At 43.6% G+C, this 16,850-nt stretch overlaps 1 protein-coding gene across 1 annotated transcript in view; it reads left to right on the top strand.

Annotated features, from left to right (window-relative positions):
- Positions 1-16,850, top strand: part of CACNA1I (calcium voltage-gated channel subunit alpha1 I) — a 592,517-nt gene that overhangs the window by 177,989 nt on the left and 397,678 nt on the right. The window contains 1 exon segment of the mRNA XM_029587119.1: positions 2,674-2,833. Coding sequence (XP_029442979.1) covers positions 2,674-2,833 — 160 coding nt within the window.

Here is a 16,850-nt window from a genome sequence, read left to right as displayed (position 1 = left end):
TAAGCATGATATTCCTTGTCATAATCATTATTTATAATTGCAGTTCAGAGGTACCTTTTTTACAGTTGGAAGAAAGTGGATAGTAACTTGGCTGAATTAAATAACTTGGAGGGGCTGCTGAGTTGGCCACCACCTATCCCCAAATTGTTGTCCTAGTTATGTAAGTCCTTGCTTGAGGACGGAATTAGTGATGACATCTCTGCTGACCTTATACAAAAAATGGAATGAAGAACTTCAGATCAATCTGAATGCAAGTGACTAGCGATCTATTTAGGGCAATGCTCAAGTCAAATTTTTATTTTTATGTATCCTGTGCTTCACCACATCCATAGATGCCCTCTGCTTTTTATCTAAATTCAGCCACTTCAGTCCTCTGGATTGGAGGGGGTGTGGACGAGCCGGATCCGATGGTCTTATGTGGTAGATGTGTGATCTAGCACAAACACTCTGGCAGTTTGTAGTTGCTGGATGTGCCTTTTCCATGTCACTTTCTTTATGTTTATCGGGATTCTGGGAGGTCTCTTCTGACCAGATTAAGCTGATTACTCAGCTAAATGTATGCGGCAAGGCTTACTCTTACATTCTTTTGGAAATCTGCTCCTCAGACTGAGTTTTGGTTTGGGCATTTTAAGGATATTGCAGAACTTGAAAAGATAACTTATTCACTCAGAGGTGACTCAGATGCTTACATTTGGAGCTGAGGACCCCACTGGGAATGGTGTAAAGAAATGCACACTGATAATTTGTATGTTTGGCTGATTCTTTTCTGGATGTGTCTCTTTATATACATGTTGCAGTGCTACAGTGGGGGCGTCTCTGTTTTATGTATGCTTAGCTTAATGTATGCTTAAATTGTGATTGATCTGTGTCTGAATAAAACATTAAAAAAAAAAACGCTGACCATTCACTTTGGTCTTATGTCTAGACAATTTAAGGTTGTATAAACACATTAAAAATACATATCTATCTGTATAATAACATACAGAATGTATAGTCCCAAACTACATAATACCCAGAACATATTAAAGTCTGAAACTAATCTCACACCCTATTATTTATGAGACTCTATTAGAATATTTAAATTGAATGATCCAGCAGCTGGTGAGATGACATCCCTCAAAGTGAAAGTCAAAGCCAGCTGAAAGATTTCTTCTGCTATTTTACCAATAAAGGAAGAAAATTGATCTCTGTTTTCTGATTTCTGAGTGGAGGAGGTTTAGAGATATCTCAGGCAGTATGAGATGATTGAAAATTCTTTATTCTAATAATAAAAAAACCCAACAACCTGATCTTGACTTTAGCGGGGTGGCAGGCAATGATGTGGGGAAGAAGGATAAGTGCTTTAAATGAGAGTGTGACCCTTGAGGGGACAAAGAAAGCGATGGAAGGTTAAAGAGCTAGTTCTGCTAAGAATGCCTGTGTGGTCTGTGTGTGTGTGTGTGTGTGTGTGTGTGAGTGAGAGAGAGAGAGAGAGGGAGCTTGTATGGGTCTGCATTGCTCTGCTGCATTCCATACTAGGAACACTGCTGTGAGTTAAAAAAACAATGGACAGTCCCTGGACTTTATGTTAGTCTTCCATGTCTCTAGCTCCTGACATCTGGGTGGTTACTTTGTAAGGGCCAGCATTTTGTGTGTGTGTGTGTGGAGGAAGAGTATTTATTTATTTATTTATTTTTGGTTTTTATATACCGGAAGTTCCTGTATAATATACATATCACTCCGGTTCACAGATAACAGAGATAACTATCGCCGGGATGGCGGTTTACATGGAACATATCGAACAGTAATCTATTATAAAGTAGAATACAAACTAAGATCTACTAAGAACACATAAATAAAGCAAATAAACATTACAAAATTGCTGTGGTGTGGGAGGGTTGTATGGATGGGTGTTGCTGTTCTGAAATTTCTCATTTGTATTTCCTTAAGAATGAGTATAACACAGCTTTAGCTTGCTATTTCTATTTTTTTTTTTTTTTATTGTATAGTAACTGAGTGAAAACCAAAAAGTTTGCTTTTCTTTTTTGAACTGGAAGTTTCCTCCAGCTCAGATGAAACCAGAACTGGGATCTGGCACCATGAGCCTTCCTTCTTAACTACTGGGTATTTCCTCCCCTCTCCTCAAAGTTGGATCTCTCTATCCTTCCCCCATGACTCGGTGCAGTCATTGCAGTACAGTCCTCCGCAGCAGGTCCAGCCCCAGCCAACCCATAAAATGCGAAGACCTGACTTGGGGATCAAACTGAACACCGGTCACTAGGCTGGCCCAACTTTTGCTCTCTAAATTATTAGTTTAGCAGATGTGACCTGGCCACCCCTGAAGAGTCAGAGAGATACACCACTGAAGTCACGTTTGTCCTCAGGGCCTTCTGTCATATAGGGGCTCTCAGGAAAAGATAAGGCAGCCGGTATAAATGAATATCTGGTAGCCTCTTCATCCCCAGCAACAGCCAAGAATGAGTTTCTTCTCTCTGTGTTGTCCAGCTGCATCTGTTTTCCACAGCAGGTTATTGGCCACCTCGGTGACTTTATTTCAGGTTACTGTGTTTTACTCTCTAGCACCATGTGTTCTTTTCACACGTTTTCCTAATTCTTGTCTCCTTTTCTTGTCCTCTGCCTTCCTCCCCTTGGCTCTGCCTGTCGTCCGCCCGCCCTTCCCTTCTCTCCCCGCAGGCATGCGGATCCTGGTGAACTTGCTCCTGGACACGCTGCCCATGCTGGGGAACGTGCTGCTCCTCTGCTTCTTTGTTTTCTTCATCTTCGGGATCATCGGGGTGCAGCTGTGGGCCGGCCTGCTCCGGAACCGCTGTTTCCTGGAGGACAACTTCACAACGTGAGTGACTTAAGCTTGCCTCGCAGGCACGGCCCCCGGGGGGGGGGGGGGGGAGGGCTTCTCTCTGTGTGGGCGCCGGAAAGACCAGATGACAGGGTTAGAGATGCACCCGTTAGGGAGCCTGCTCAAAAAAACAGACAAAAACTTGTCACAGAGCAGAGGTGGTGTAAGAAGAACCGAGGGAGGTTTTGAGTGGGCAGTCGGTATCACCGTCGCAAAGGAGCGCTCCAGGCCAGAAGGAGAAGAATCAGGAATGAGGAGAATACCGCTTCTTCCTCAGGGGGATAGTGCAGTCACTTCAGCAGCATTTACTAGCAGCAGCAGCATCACCAGAGGTACCAGCAGTAGTTCAGCCATCCTGATAATCACTAGAATGCTACCGCATTGTCATCACTGAATAGGAAAGGGGACCCACGAGTGATCAACTTAAACTGAAGATGGCTACTCGGAGTTATAGTTCCTTACTGAGAGGCAATGGATGTCTGAAATATCTCTGCTGGTAAGCTGGAAGTAACCAAAAACCGCCAGTGTGCATCAGCAAGGGAATGGGAGAGGGTGGGATAAAAGGGACTGGAAGCCTGAGTTTCGGTTTCGGTTTGAAAAATTGCATTGCCCGTTTGCTCAGAAGAATAGAGAGTCCAAGTGAGAACCCAACAAAGCCCAACTTACAGGGGGCAGCGATGTGTTGTGCATTGAGAGCTCCCAGGGAGAAGTGGCAAGGTCAGCTAGCATGGCGCAGTGGATAGGGGCTTGGATTGTGCTCTGGCGTAACTGGGAGAAACGGAAGGTCACCTAAGCATGAGCAGCAGACAGTCTTGGCAGAAAGAGTAAGGAGTGACCCTCTTTGCAGGCAGTAACTTGTCTTGCTGATGGCTGGGAAATATCATTCAGCATAGTGGGTGTTAGGGCAAGAAATAGTGAAGACCGGTTATGGCAATGTAGACTGGGCAGATTTGATGAATTAAATAGTCCTTAAGTGCTGACATCTACAGTATGTGTTATGCCAGGGACTAGTTACCAATGTGTCATGTGCAGTAGTGCATGTTATTTACCGCAGCTTCCACTATTTTCAGTGGGAGCTATTTACTAAGGACAAACATTAACATGCACTGTGGGTAGATAAATCAGCCTTTATGTTAGCTCGTCCATCCAGGGAAAAAAAAATCCAGTAAGCTTTCCAGATTTCCACAGAATATCCAGCAAAGATGATATAGAATGTAAACAAGGAGTTGTTTACATTTAGGCAATCACCGCAATAGTAATTGACAGTGCTACTAAATGTTAAATCTGCAAGTAAATTTTCAAAGGGCCACACACGTAAACCCCAGTACACGCAGAAGTGCTGGCCGAGGGAAAAGGGGTGGCCCGGGAGGCGTGGTATAGGTGGGGCGGGGGCTGGGCTGGGACAGTGTATGCCAGCAGCCGGCCACCGTGCGCAGATTACTTCTGCTCCAGAGGAGCAGTAAGTAAAATAAGAAAAAGTTAGGGATAGGTAGGGTTAGGTTAGGGCTCAGGGAGGAGAGGGGAAGAGGTAGGAAGAGTAGGGTTAGGGATAAGAAAGTTCCCTCCCAGTCCGCTCCTTATAAAATCAGCATGCCCATGTGTGCGTGTGCCAGGAACCAAGCGCGCGTCAAATCGACCCCTAAGGCTTTTCTCCCATTCTGTATCTATGGGAAAAATACTTAGTGACTCAGGCCCCATGTTTGGTAGGCAGAAACGGGTACATTTTCTGCAGTGTGCCTTGCTGCAAAGTTCTGCATGTGTTTTTTTGGGGTTTTTTTAACCTAATAAAAAAAAAACCCCAGCAGTGTAGATATTAAACAGAATTAATTAAAAAACATTACTTTTATATATCAAGTCATCAAACGTGGAGCTTCACCATAGATATCTTGAGTGAAGCAACCCACTCCATTTCATCATCTGCCAGTCCTTTTTGTTTTTCGTGAATGTGCAATTTAAAAAAAAAAAACAACTTTTTAAGAAAGTCACTTCTGGAATAGAAAACGATCTACCAAAGGTGCAACAAATACTCACTGTTTAATTATGAATCCTTAATTTCTAGAATGAAACATATCCAGTCATGATGCCCATGTCAATCAGAGAAACAAATTACTTAACTTTTATGAAAATTCCAACGTGGCTCCAATATGCAGAAAATCCAACAATCTCAAATATGTTCAAGTACCAGCATGTCCTGTCCTGACATTGATGCTTTGAATGGAATCTTCAACAGGAGACCTGCATCAAAGACCAACAAAACTGAAAATAAACACTCATGGTTATAACGCTCACATTCAACATGGCGACAATAATCACATGGTGTATGTCATCCAATAACAAAGTATGTCACCCCAAACTCAAGTGTCCACATGAATGAATAATATTCATTAAAAACTGACCAATCCATTTCTTGATTTAAACCATGTGACCTGATATTTTTTAACATGTAAATCCATTTTTGTTCATAAATCCATGTTTGTTCACAATGGAGCAACTGTAAATCCAAATTGTTGTTGTCATCCAAAATGAGGGAACCCCTTGAGAGATTATTGTGTGTGATTCTTTTCTCAGCTCAAGCTCATGCTGTCTGGCAGACTGTTTTGCAGTGTTGGCCTGTGTTGTCTGTGCATTCGACATTTAAAGACCCACCCATGTTTGCCTTTAAGTGTGTCTGAAATTTGAAAGATTATTTGGTGCGTTCTTATGTCACTGATGATGCCATTTTTACTCCATTCCCTTCAAACAATGTCAATCTGGGCTTTGTGAAATGTGAGCGTATGTGTGTGACGTGTCAATAAGCTATTACTGGCGCTACATTATTTTTTCCCAACAGGCAACCCATTTCATTGTACTACACATTTTATTACAATTCTATGTCTGTCATTTATTTCATTATGTGTTCTCGCAGACAGTGGTATATTGGTAAAACATCCCAGTCTTTCCGCATTAGAATCACTGAACACCGGAGCTGTTTGAAGAATAAGCGTTTAACCGCTCCGGTTGTCCAACACTGTATCAATCAGAATCATCTTTGTGAATCCTTAACATGTGGCATTTTGGATATTATAAAACCCTCTATTCGGAGAGGCAATTTGGATTTACAGTTACTCCATTGTGAACAAAAATGGATTTACATGTTAAAAACTGACAGTCCACATTGTTTAAATCAAGACCTGGATTGGTCAGTTTTTAATTAATATTATTCATTCATGTGGACATTTGACGTTTGGGGTGACATACTTTGTCATTGGATGACATACACCATGTGATTATTGTCACCATTTTGAATGTGAGCGTTATAACCATGAGCGTATTTTTTCAGTTTTGTCGGTCTTTGATGCAGGTCAACAGTTGAAGATTCCATTCAAAGCATCAATGTCAGGACAGGACATGCTGGTGCTTGAACATAATTGAGATTGTTGGATTTTCTGCATATTGGAGCCACATTGGATATTTCATAAAAGTTAAGTAATTTGTTTCTCTGACTGATATGGGCATCATGGTTGGATATGTTTCATACTAGGAATTAAGGCCCAGATTTTAAAAAGGTTACGCACGCCGGGCCTATTTTAAAAGGCCTGGTCATGTGCATAAATCCCCGGGACGCGCGTATGTCCCGGGACATTGGGGAGTGTGCGGGGTGGGGTGGTCCGGGGGGTGGCGAGGCTAGAGGCCCTCGGCTCAGTGGCCATTTGCCTCTGGGCCTTGGGATCGTGGGCCAGCAGGGTGCTGGCGCGCGCTACTTGTGCCTGCCTCCAGGTAGGTAAAATAAAAATTTGGGGGGGGCGGGAAGGCTAGGGGAAGGAGTAGGAAGGTCAAGCTAGGGGGTAGGGAATGGGGGATGGCCGCGGGCGTCGGTGTGCGCAAGTTGCACAATTGTGCACCCCCTTGCGCTCAGCAATCCCCAATTTTATAACATGCGTGTACCTGCACGCGCATGTTATAAAATCGCACGTCCGTGTGTGCGCGCGTAGGTATTAAAATCTACCAGAGTGTTTGTTGCACCATTGGTAGATCATTTTCTATTCCAGAAGTGACTTTCTTAAAAAGTTGTTTTAAAAAAATTGCACATTCACGAAAAACAAAAAGGACTGGCAGATGATGACATGGAGTGGGTTGCTTCACTCAAGATATCTATGGTGAAGCTCCTCGTTTGATGCCTTTATATATAAAAGTAATGTTTTTTTATTAGTTTTGTTTAATATCTACCCTGCTGTTTGTTTTTGATTCGATATTTGTGTTACACAGTGTTTTCTCCTTGTTTCTGTGGCTTTTTTTTTACCTGCACAGTTTTGCACTGTTCATTTCCCAGTTTTATGTTCTCGTGTCCCCTCCTGCCTTGACCCACAATATATATGTATTGCAATGCACATCTTTCTTTGTAATCTGCCTTTTGTGTTTCCTAGGAAAAGGTGGAATAACACAGATAAATAAATTAACACACAAAACAACTTGCATGCATTAGTCTCCCCGACCTACCTTACTACCTACCCTCCCTGACCTACGTTACTGCTCTGCCTGATTACCCAGTCTTTCCCCCCCCCCCAACCCCCCTCTACCCGATGTTAACCCTCCTGCCAACCCTTTTCACTTCACCCCCCCGTTCTACCCTTAGTTCATCCCTTGTAGGCCTCTACCCTCCCTTCTGTTAACTCCTCCTCCCTTCATTCCCTCCCCTCCCAGAGTATTCCCTCCCTCCCCCTTCTCAACTCCAGTTCTCCTCTTACCCCCTCTCATTCCCACAACCCTGGGTACTTAAGTTATAAGTTACATTGTCTTATTGATATTCTATATTTGTTTCTATCACCCATTCCTAAATAGCCTTGCCTCGCTATTTCCCAGTTACTCTAGGTTTTTGTTCTTAATTGTTATGCTCTAAATGGCATTGCAAAATTGTTAATACCTTGTTACCGACCAAGTTTTCACCCCACTGTTCGATGTATCTCTCATGTGTTTGATGTAAACCGATGTGATATGATTGGTCATGAACGTCTGTATAGAAAAGGTACAAATAATAATAATAATAGTCTCAAAATGATAGCATAAGTTACGCACGTCATGAGTGTATGTTTCTCCCCCGTCGCTAGAAACACTCTTCCCCTCAGAAGACTTTTATTTTATGTGGCCAAATTTATGCACATATGAACTTATTTGCATAGATTTAGGCAACTGAAAAGACATTTAAGCATGTTCAGCTGACCCCGCATGCATAACTCTGGACTAAGCTTTTCAATTTAACAAGGGTTTTCTCTGTTTTGCCATCTATGGCGGAAGCTTTGGTTCCAGTGCACACACTGACTGCTATAGATAGTTTGACTTCTGCTGCTGAAACATGCAAAGCAGGCAGCACACTAATCAATCTGAAAAGGAGAAAAAAAAACCTAACAGTCAAAGTCACTCACGCTGCAGGACACTGACAAGACTTCCTATAGCCCCAATACTCCACCTTTCTCTTGCTCGCTATCTCTACAGTTTTTTATTTAATTCTTCTTCTTATTATTATTATTATTGTCCTAAAAAAAAAAAAAATGACCTGCAGGCAAATTTTAAAACAAGCACGCGTGCCAATACACGCACTAGCTGAGATACACTGCAATTTTAAATTGTGTGTGCACTTGCGCGTATGTTTTAAATTACCCCTCCTGCATTTCAGTATGCACTTGGTCTGAAGAGATTGCTTGAGAAAACGTACTTTGCGTATCTTTCCTAGGACTTTGCCAGCTTTTTTCGCATGCATGTAAAACATGCTCACACAAAGGACAACCCAGTTTTTTCAGTTAGGCTACCAGTTTGCCCAATTACAATCAAGGTCTTCAAGACCCCTCTGGTTCTTCATCCTGCATGCCCCTCAGTTGACCCCGACCCCTCACCCTGTCCTGTAAGCCCTAAAACCCAAGATCTACAGACTTGTTCCTCATCTGGAGCAGCAGCAAAGTTATGTGGATAGCAAGCCTAAGTGTGCCGCAGTCTCTGCTTTTAAAATACGGAGTTACATGCATAACTGTTGCCCCCCCCGAACGCCCAGGCTCCGCCAGTGCCCTTCCCTTTTCTTTTTTTTTATTGTTACCTGCTTCCAACTGTGGCAGACACAGGATAGAAATGTTTTAAAATAAATAAACTGAAAGTGTGCCTGGACAAGCCACTCAAACAATATAATAATCTTATTTGAAACAATGTACATGAAAAACATTTGACCTTCATAATAAGCATTACCCGTAATTACCTTCTTTGCTTTATGTATAATGATCAGTCACACATTTTTTTTTTTACATTTTTTATTATGCAAATTAAAATATCCTTATAAGCATTTTAGTTTACTTATCTTATTCAAAGTCCATGATTTGGCAGCTGTTGTATTTCTGATATGTTGATAATCCCACTGAATGAAAAGACAACACGCATGTTTCGAACCGTCAAACTGCATCAGGGGTATCACTTGCTTATTACTTCAAAGATACAGGCTATAAAGGAAAAATATGATGACCGAGTTCCTTTTCACTTGCCATTGTGATGTCAGCAGGAAGCATAAATTGGACCACCATGTATTTTATATTCCATCCTCTGGGGTACGCAGTGAGGGCATGCTGCTGAAAGATAGCATGTAAGCTTAGAACATGCCAATTTTGATGTAATATAGTGGTAATTGTCTTTGAGAGATGTGAATGTCTTAATGTGCCCACTAACTGATTATCCGGTGTTTTTTGGTTATCCAACAATAACCAGTCTCTCTGTGCGTTATATGTCCATTTGTATGCTGGTTTGATTACTATCATTGGATAACCATGCTGTAGGAGTCTGGTGCATAATTTGTGTGCATGAAAGATAAATTCTTGTTTATCGAATACAATCTAAGTAGTAAAAAAAAAACAAAACCTGACCTACAGGCAAGTTTGTCTTCAAGCTGCTTGGATGAAAACTATCAAAGCTCAACAATAGTTGTTTTTTTTATAAATCGAGGTCTTAAGTTTGTGATCCTTTTTTATAAATTAAAATATCCAAAAAAAGGTATCTGCTCTGTATGGTAATTCATTGTAACTTTAAGTTTTGAGACCAGGGAGTTTAGCCATTGTGTGAATGATAGAAGATCTTGCTTGGTCGATGTCCACAGCAAGAAAGGATTACTGGTAAGTGTCCATCCATTCCTTAGATTGGGGTACCTGCGTTCTTACTTGAGTTCAGTGTTTCTTGTTGGTTGAGTACAGTTATGGTTGCCTGTTTTTAATCAAGTTGTTTGCTAGTCTGTCCACAGTTGCTTTTGAAGAGAATACTGGCAGGCTGAGGTCACTGTAGGGCAGTGGTTCTCAACCTTTTTTCTGTTGGGACACACCTGACAGATGGTTCTCACATGCATGACACACTAACCCATGATCATCACGGGGCTAGATGTAAAAGTACAGTTTGCATCCATGGGAACCCCCCTGACCCACAATAATGGATGTAAAGCAGAATTACAACATTCCCCATACAACTCACCCTACAAAAAAGATATTCTGGTTCTGGTGTCATCTCAGTAACAGCAACTCAAACTCCTTCTACTTCCAGGCTCAATAGCCCTACTTATGAAAAGACAGCAGTTTACCATCAATGCATATCCTCTTGAGAAAACACAACAAATAAGACTGATACAAACGCTTAGATGCTAGTAAAATATCTCATCTCGGTAACAGACACAGAACCGACCTAACATACTCCCAGGATCTGTAGTAATGCACATAAACTAATCCGCACACAGTTACACCTGTATTATGGAATACACTCAAACAGGAGCAACCCTATCTATGAAAAGGCAACACTACAAATATTAAATCAGGCCCTAAAAACCAATACACCTCCTATTAGGAAAACAGAACAAGCCAAGCTGCTATAGATCCCCACACAGAAATAATTGTAAAACTATACTAATAAGCAGAATAAATGTTTCAAAACAGCTATGAACAGAATAACATCCAACAATTAAAAGCTCACAAAAACTATTAAAAGTTCTCCAATCACCAATAAAATATTTAAAAAAAGCAGACACATCACATAATATTAAATAATTAAAATGGCAGTCAATCAAGAAAAATAAACTTTAAAAGCCACCTTTACTTACCCCCCTCCAGCAGCTCTCCTACTCCTCTTCCATGCAGGCCGTAGCACACACCAGAAGCAGCAGTAGTGGCTAAACTCTATACTCATGGTCCTCTTCCTTAGGGCCCATGTCTCTCACACACACCCATACCAGTCATGCCCCTATGACCAGTTTCTGTCTCTCTCACACCAATCATTTCCCAAACAGTCTTTGACACACACACCAGTCACCTTCCTGAACAGTTTCTCTCATGCCATACACACACACACAGGCTTCCCACTCCCATGTTCTACTTACATATATGGGCTTCTCACTCTCATAATCACTTTCTCTGTCTCTCTCACACACACTCACCAGTCTCTCACTCCCATGCTTGTTCTCTGCACATGCACAGGCTTCTCATTCCCATAATCACTTTCTTTCTTTCTTTCTCTCTCTCTCTCTCACACACACACACAGGCTTCCCACTCCCATGTTCTCTTTCAGATATACAGGCTTCTCACTCCCATGCTGTGTCTCACACGCACCCAGGTTTCTTACTCCCATGCTCACTCTTCACATGCACAGGCTTCTCATTCCCATAATCACTTTCTTTCTCTCTCACACACACACAAACACACACCAGTTACCTGATCTCTCTCATGCATACACACACACAGGCTTCCCACTCCCATGTTCTCTTTCAGATATGCAGGCTCTCCCATGCTGTGTCTCACACACACCCAGGTTTCTCACTCCCATGCTCACTCTCTTCACATGCACAGGCTTCTCATTTCCATAATCACTTTCACTTTCTCTCTGTTACACACACACACACACACAAACACACACCAGTCTCTCTCTCATTTCCATGCTCACTCTCCACATGCACAGGCTTCTCATTCCCTGAATCACATTCTTTTTCTCACATTCACACACACCAGTCTCTTTCTCTCACACACACCGTCACCTTACCAACCAGTCTCTCTCATGCACGTACACACACACAGGCTTCCCACTCCCATGCTCTCTCTCACATAATCAGGCTTCTTACTCCCATGCTTTCGCACATACCCAGATTTCTCACTTCCATGCTTTTTCTCTCTCTCACACTCACATACACATCAGTCATCTCTCTGAGCAGTCACTTTCATTGTCTCTCACATATATACACACATCAGCTCTCTGACCAGTTTCTCTCAATCACCCACATGCTCTCAATCAAATACATTCTCTCACTTACACTCAGACTCTCAATCACGCACACATTTTCTCACTTTCACACAGGCTGGCTGGCTGCTTCTCTCTCTTTCTCTCAATCACTTCCTCTCCCCCCCCCCCCCCCCCGAGCACAAATGGTAGCTGCAGCAGCCTCCTCCTCCAGCCCCCGAAGGCCAAGAAAGAAGAATCCCATCAGCCGCGGGAGGCTCATGCTGCTGTCTCCTTTCCCGATTACCGTCTGCTTTGATTGCTCGGGGGCTGATGCTGCTGCCGCCGCTGCTACTTTTCCATGCGGCACGGCCTTTCTCCTTCCCGCGCACCGCTTTGTGTATCATTTCCTGTTCCAGGTCACGGGGGGGGCCAGGCACAGGAAGAAGAAAAGGCCAGCCGCGGGTGCCACAGCTTCTTCTAGCTGCTAGAATCTAGCACTACTGCCGTTCCCACTGAGCTTGAACGTGCTGATAGCCCAGTGGCAACGGCAGCAGGGAAAGAAGAGCAGCGGGAGAGACCGGGAGCACGTGACACACCTGCCGTGCTTGGCGACACACTGGTGTGTCGCGACTCACCGGTTGAGAAGCGCTGCTGTAGGGTTATGTATACTGTGACGTCAGCTTGCTCCGACTCCATCTGCTGGCAGGGGAGCATAACCCACTGGTCCTGAGTCTGTCTAGACTAAGGAAAACGAAATTATCAGGTAAGTAATTTCTTCATTTCATGGACACTTTTTAATGAAGCCATGTGATTTATTTATTTATATAGATTTTTATATTTATTTATTTATTTATTTATAACTTTTCTATACCGAAGTTCAAATAACAGCGTTACTTATCACTACGGTTTACATTACAACCATAAAACAGACAGTAACAATAATTGTCTTACAATGAACAAGGAGGAAATAAACTTGGATACAACATAAGCAAGGGGAAAAGCTAAGTGTCAACACTAGTAAGAACTGGATTATTGGGGTAGTGGCCAACGGGTAGGGAGGTTGACTGGTGGAGGGGGTGAGGGAAGATGGTTATTACAGCTTTATTGGAAATCAGTATTGTATTGCAGGGAAAGTCACGCTTGAGGTGCTAAAAGTGATCCTTTCCTTGCACGGGTGCTGCAGTGTGACCCCACTTCTGAGCACCACAGGGTGGGGGCGTCGGGAGAGCAGCGTCCTGTGCTCCTTAGTGGGAAGGGGCATGGATTCCTTCTCACCCATGAGCTCTGGCTTTCAGGAGAAGCTTATGCCTAGCGGGCTGGAAATTCACCTTTAATTCTTACAAAAAAACAAACCCTCACACCACTGCTACCACTGCAGGTTAGCGAGGGATAGAAGGAGAGAACTGAAGGCCTATTACCCGCCCCTAGTGTAAAGGTTGCTGCTGCTTTCTTCTTTAATAGAAGGCCCAGCCCCCCTCGCAGCCAAAGCATGGGTGCAGTTCCTCTTTCTCCTCCTATGTTAAGGCAGGAGTGGTTTCAGCTGCACTGGGCCTCACCCATGCAATGATGGAGCTGCCTTTCCTCTTATTAGGTTGGAATGGGAGAGGCATGGCCCGTCCTATGCCTTGCAAATCCAAACTCTATCCTTAATCAGACTGGGGCTCTCCCCACGTTCATCTTCCTCATAGGAGTGCGCTATCCCTTTCTTGCCCCATTCTGCTGCTCAGTTCAAAATCGTCTCACTGCTGTCGAGAAGGCTGCTGCGTGCAGTAAACAAACATCCATCAGCCAAGCAACGCGGCAGCCCTGCGCACCAGCGGGTTTCCTCAGAGCCAGACACTCTCTGCAGCGGCCCCCTTTACGTGCTCGCTGGCATGGAAGAGTCTTTCCTCCTCCTCCTCCTCTGGAAGTTGTAGTGTGACCTCTATTCTGCTTTTCACACTTTTTTCAGCACTTCAAAGTGGATTACATTCAGGTACTGTAGGAATTTCCCTATCCCCAGAGGGCTTACAATCTAAGGGCTAGATTTTAAAAGCCCTGCGCACGCCTATTTTGCATAGGCCACTGGCACGCGCAAAGCCCCGGGACGCGCATAAGTCTCGGGGCTTCGTAAAAGGGGCGGGAGGGGGCGTGTCCGGGGGTCATGGGGCGGGTCCGGGGCGTGGTGACGGTTCGGGGGCGGGCCGGGAGGGCGGTCCCGAGTCCCCCGGCACTGCGGCCTGTGCCGGGGGATGTGAGGTGGCGCGCGCAAGTTAAGCCTACTTCAAGCAGGCGTAACTTGCCCAACAAAGTTAGGGGGGGGATTTAGGTAGGGCCGGGGGTTGGGTTAGGTAGGGGAAGGGAGGGGAAGGTGGGGGGACGCGGAAGGAAAGTTCCTTCTGAGGCCGCTCTGATTTCGGAGCGGTCTCGGAGGGAACGGAGGCAGGCTGCGCGGCTTGGCACGCGCAGGCTGCCGATTTTGCGCAGCCTTGCACACGCCGACCCCGGATTTTATAAGATACGCGCGTATCTTATAAAATCCAGCATACTTTTTAAAGATCTACCTCTAAGTCTAAGACGTGATTAATAATAAGGCAATGAAGATTTTGATACCAGAAGTGCCTATTATAATGGCAGATATATGAATATAAAAACATTCATTGAGAAGTGATTGTAGTGTGCTATTTCATTTTTTCCTTCATTCATTTTGTACAGTGCTGTGCATTTTATAATTTTTCAGCCCCCATTCTTCTATCAGTTTCAATTCCATAACTCTCTTTGGCCACAATTTCACTATCCAACAGCAGGTCAAAAGTATTGGAGTCATTCTAGATCACTTCTGGTCCCACATTAAACACGTCATTGCTCAAGGGTACTATCTTCTTCGTGTTTTATCGGGTTTTTAAAAACTCCTCCACGCACAGGATTTTCATACAGTACTACAAGCTTCACTCTTCCCTATAGTTGACTATTACAATTCGCTTTATCTTTGATTACCCAATATTGCCATTATGTCTTTGCAGCTATTACTCAACGCTGCTGCCCGCCTTCTCTCTGGCTTAACACGTTCTCATCATATCACCTCCACTATGATCGAATTACACTGGCTTTCCATCCCTGAGAGGATAAAGTACAAGGTTGCAATGACAATTTTTAAATTGCTGAATGATGAGTCCACTGTTTGGGCTAATGCCATGCTTCGCTTTTATCAACCCACAAGGTCCCTGCGCTTATCACAACGTGGTCTTCTTGATGTACCTTCCCCAAGACTTGCCAGACTCCATGTCACACGTGAATGTGCTTTCTCTATGGCAGGCCCTACTCTCTGGAATTCTTTTCCCTTCGAAATTAGGCAATCAGACTCCATCAAGAATTTCAGAAAATTAATTAAAACCTATCTTTTTAATTATGCTTATTTTTAATCCTGATTTTATTTCTTATTGTTTATATTGTTTTTTGGAAGTCATGTTTTTAGTATTGTTTTATTTAGTTTTATGCTGACTCTGTAATATTTAATGATTTGGGGGTTTTTTTATTAATGTATGTTTTATTCTGTTTTTACATTTTATTATGTACGTTTCTTTGTACATCGCCTAGTCCTCTTTTGTGTTAGGTGATTCATAAATTAATAAGATCTAAATCTAAATCTGCAGCTTTTGTGAATGCGTTATTCTAGCGTGGGAGCACTGAAACCCTAACATGGGTTCTGATGCTTCCATGCTAGAAGTAAAGGACCATGCTGCTGAACACAATGACCCCCTCCCCCCCTATAAAAGTTAAAAAAAAACAAACCACCAAGGGGCTTATTAGACCTCCCATCTACCCTGAGGCTACCATTTGAGGCAGCCCCCCCAAAAAAATCCCACCTGATCCAATATCATACCCCCCATCCCATCCCCAGCTCCCCCTTTTCATTAAATAGAAAGCCAAGCAGAGTCCCCCCAAAATACCCTGGTGGGCTAGTGCCCCCATCCTGGACTCCCCCTGACCCCCCCCACCTTCAAAAAAATCATTGGTGGACAGTGGAGGGTCCGGGATGTCTTCTAGTTCCGGGTCCAGTCAGTGCCATTTTCATATGCTAATGAGAAATTATGTAAACAAGAGAGTCTGCAAGCCGGGCAAATTAGTACATTATTCCCTAATTCACTGAGATCTGTGTAACCACTTTTACAGCGTTTTTGCTCCCAAAATGTTCACCACTTCGGGACCTTACATTACAGAGGGAATAAACAATTTCCCCTGCTCAGTTGGCTGTGGGAAGCAGTAATTGACACTGCTACAGAAGAATGGAGGCTGTGGTCCACCTGGTTTTCCATAGTAGGGGAAGTCCTTTGTGTGTAGGCCATGTTGGAGGTTGGCACAAGGCTGGCGCAGAGAGCAGAGGCAGGAGGAGGTGTATGGCAGCGAGACCAGGGAGTGGCCTGCCTAGTGGGCAAAGGATGCCATACACATATCTAGGAGGGTAGGGACCTATTGGCATCTAAAGCCTGGGGACGTGTTCTGTTACCCACACACAACCAAGAACCACAAATACCAGAAATCTCAATCCAGCAAAATACTGGTGGCAACAAGTCATGGGTGATGGGAAAGAGTAACCCCTTATTAGGATCCCTTCCCTGGTTACCGATAACACTACTAGTGAAGTTTAAATTTCTTTCCCCCATCTTTTGAGACATTAAGGGTGTCGGAGCTAGGTTACCTGATGGGCAAGATTTTAATTTACCAGCCATGGAGAATTCTACGTTCAAGATGGTAGCTGTGATTGGCTGTTTGTTCCGTTATTAAAGCCGAAACTAGAGCTAAAGCCTTTTTTTTTTTTCAAGAGTAGCACTGAGT

Source organism: Rhinatrema bivittatum, chromosome 2 (assembly GCF_901001135.1).
Source record: "Rhinatrema bivittatum chromosome 2, aRhiBiv1.1, whole genome shotgun sequence".
In the NCBI taxonomy this organism is placed as follows: Eukaryota; Metazoa; Chordata; class Amphibia; order Gymnophiona; family Rhinatrematidae; genus Rhinatrema; species Rhinatrema bivittatum.
This window is presented reverse-complemented; position numbering and strand designations above follow the sequence as displayed.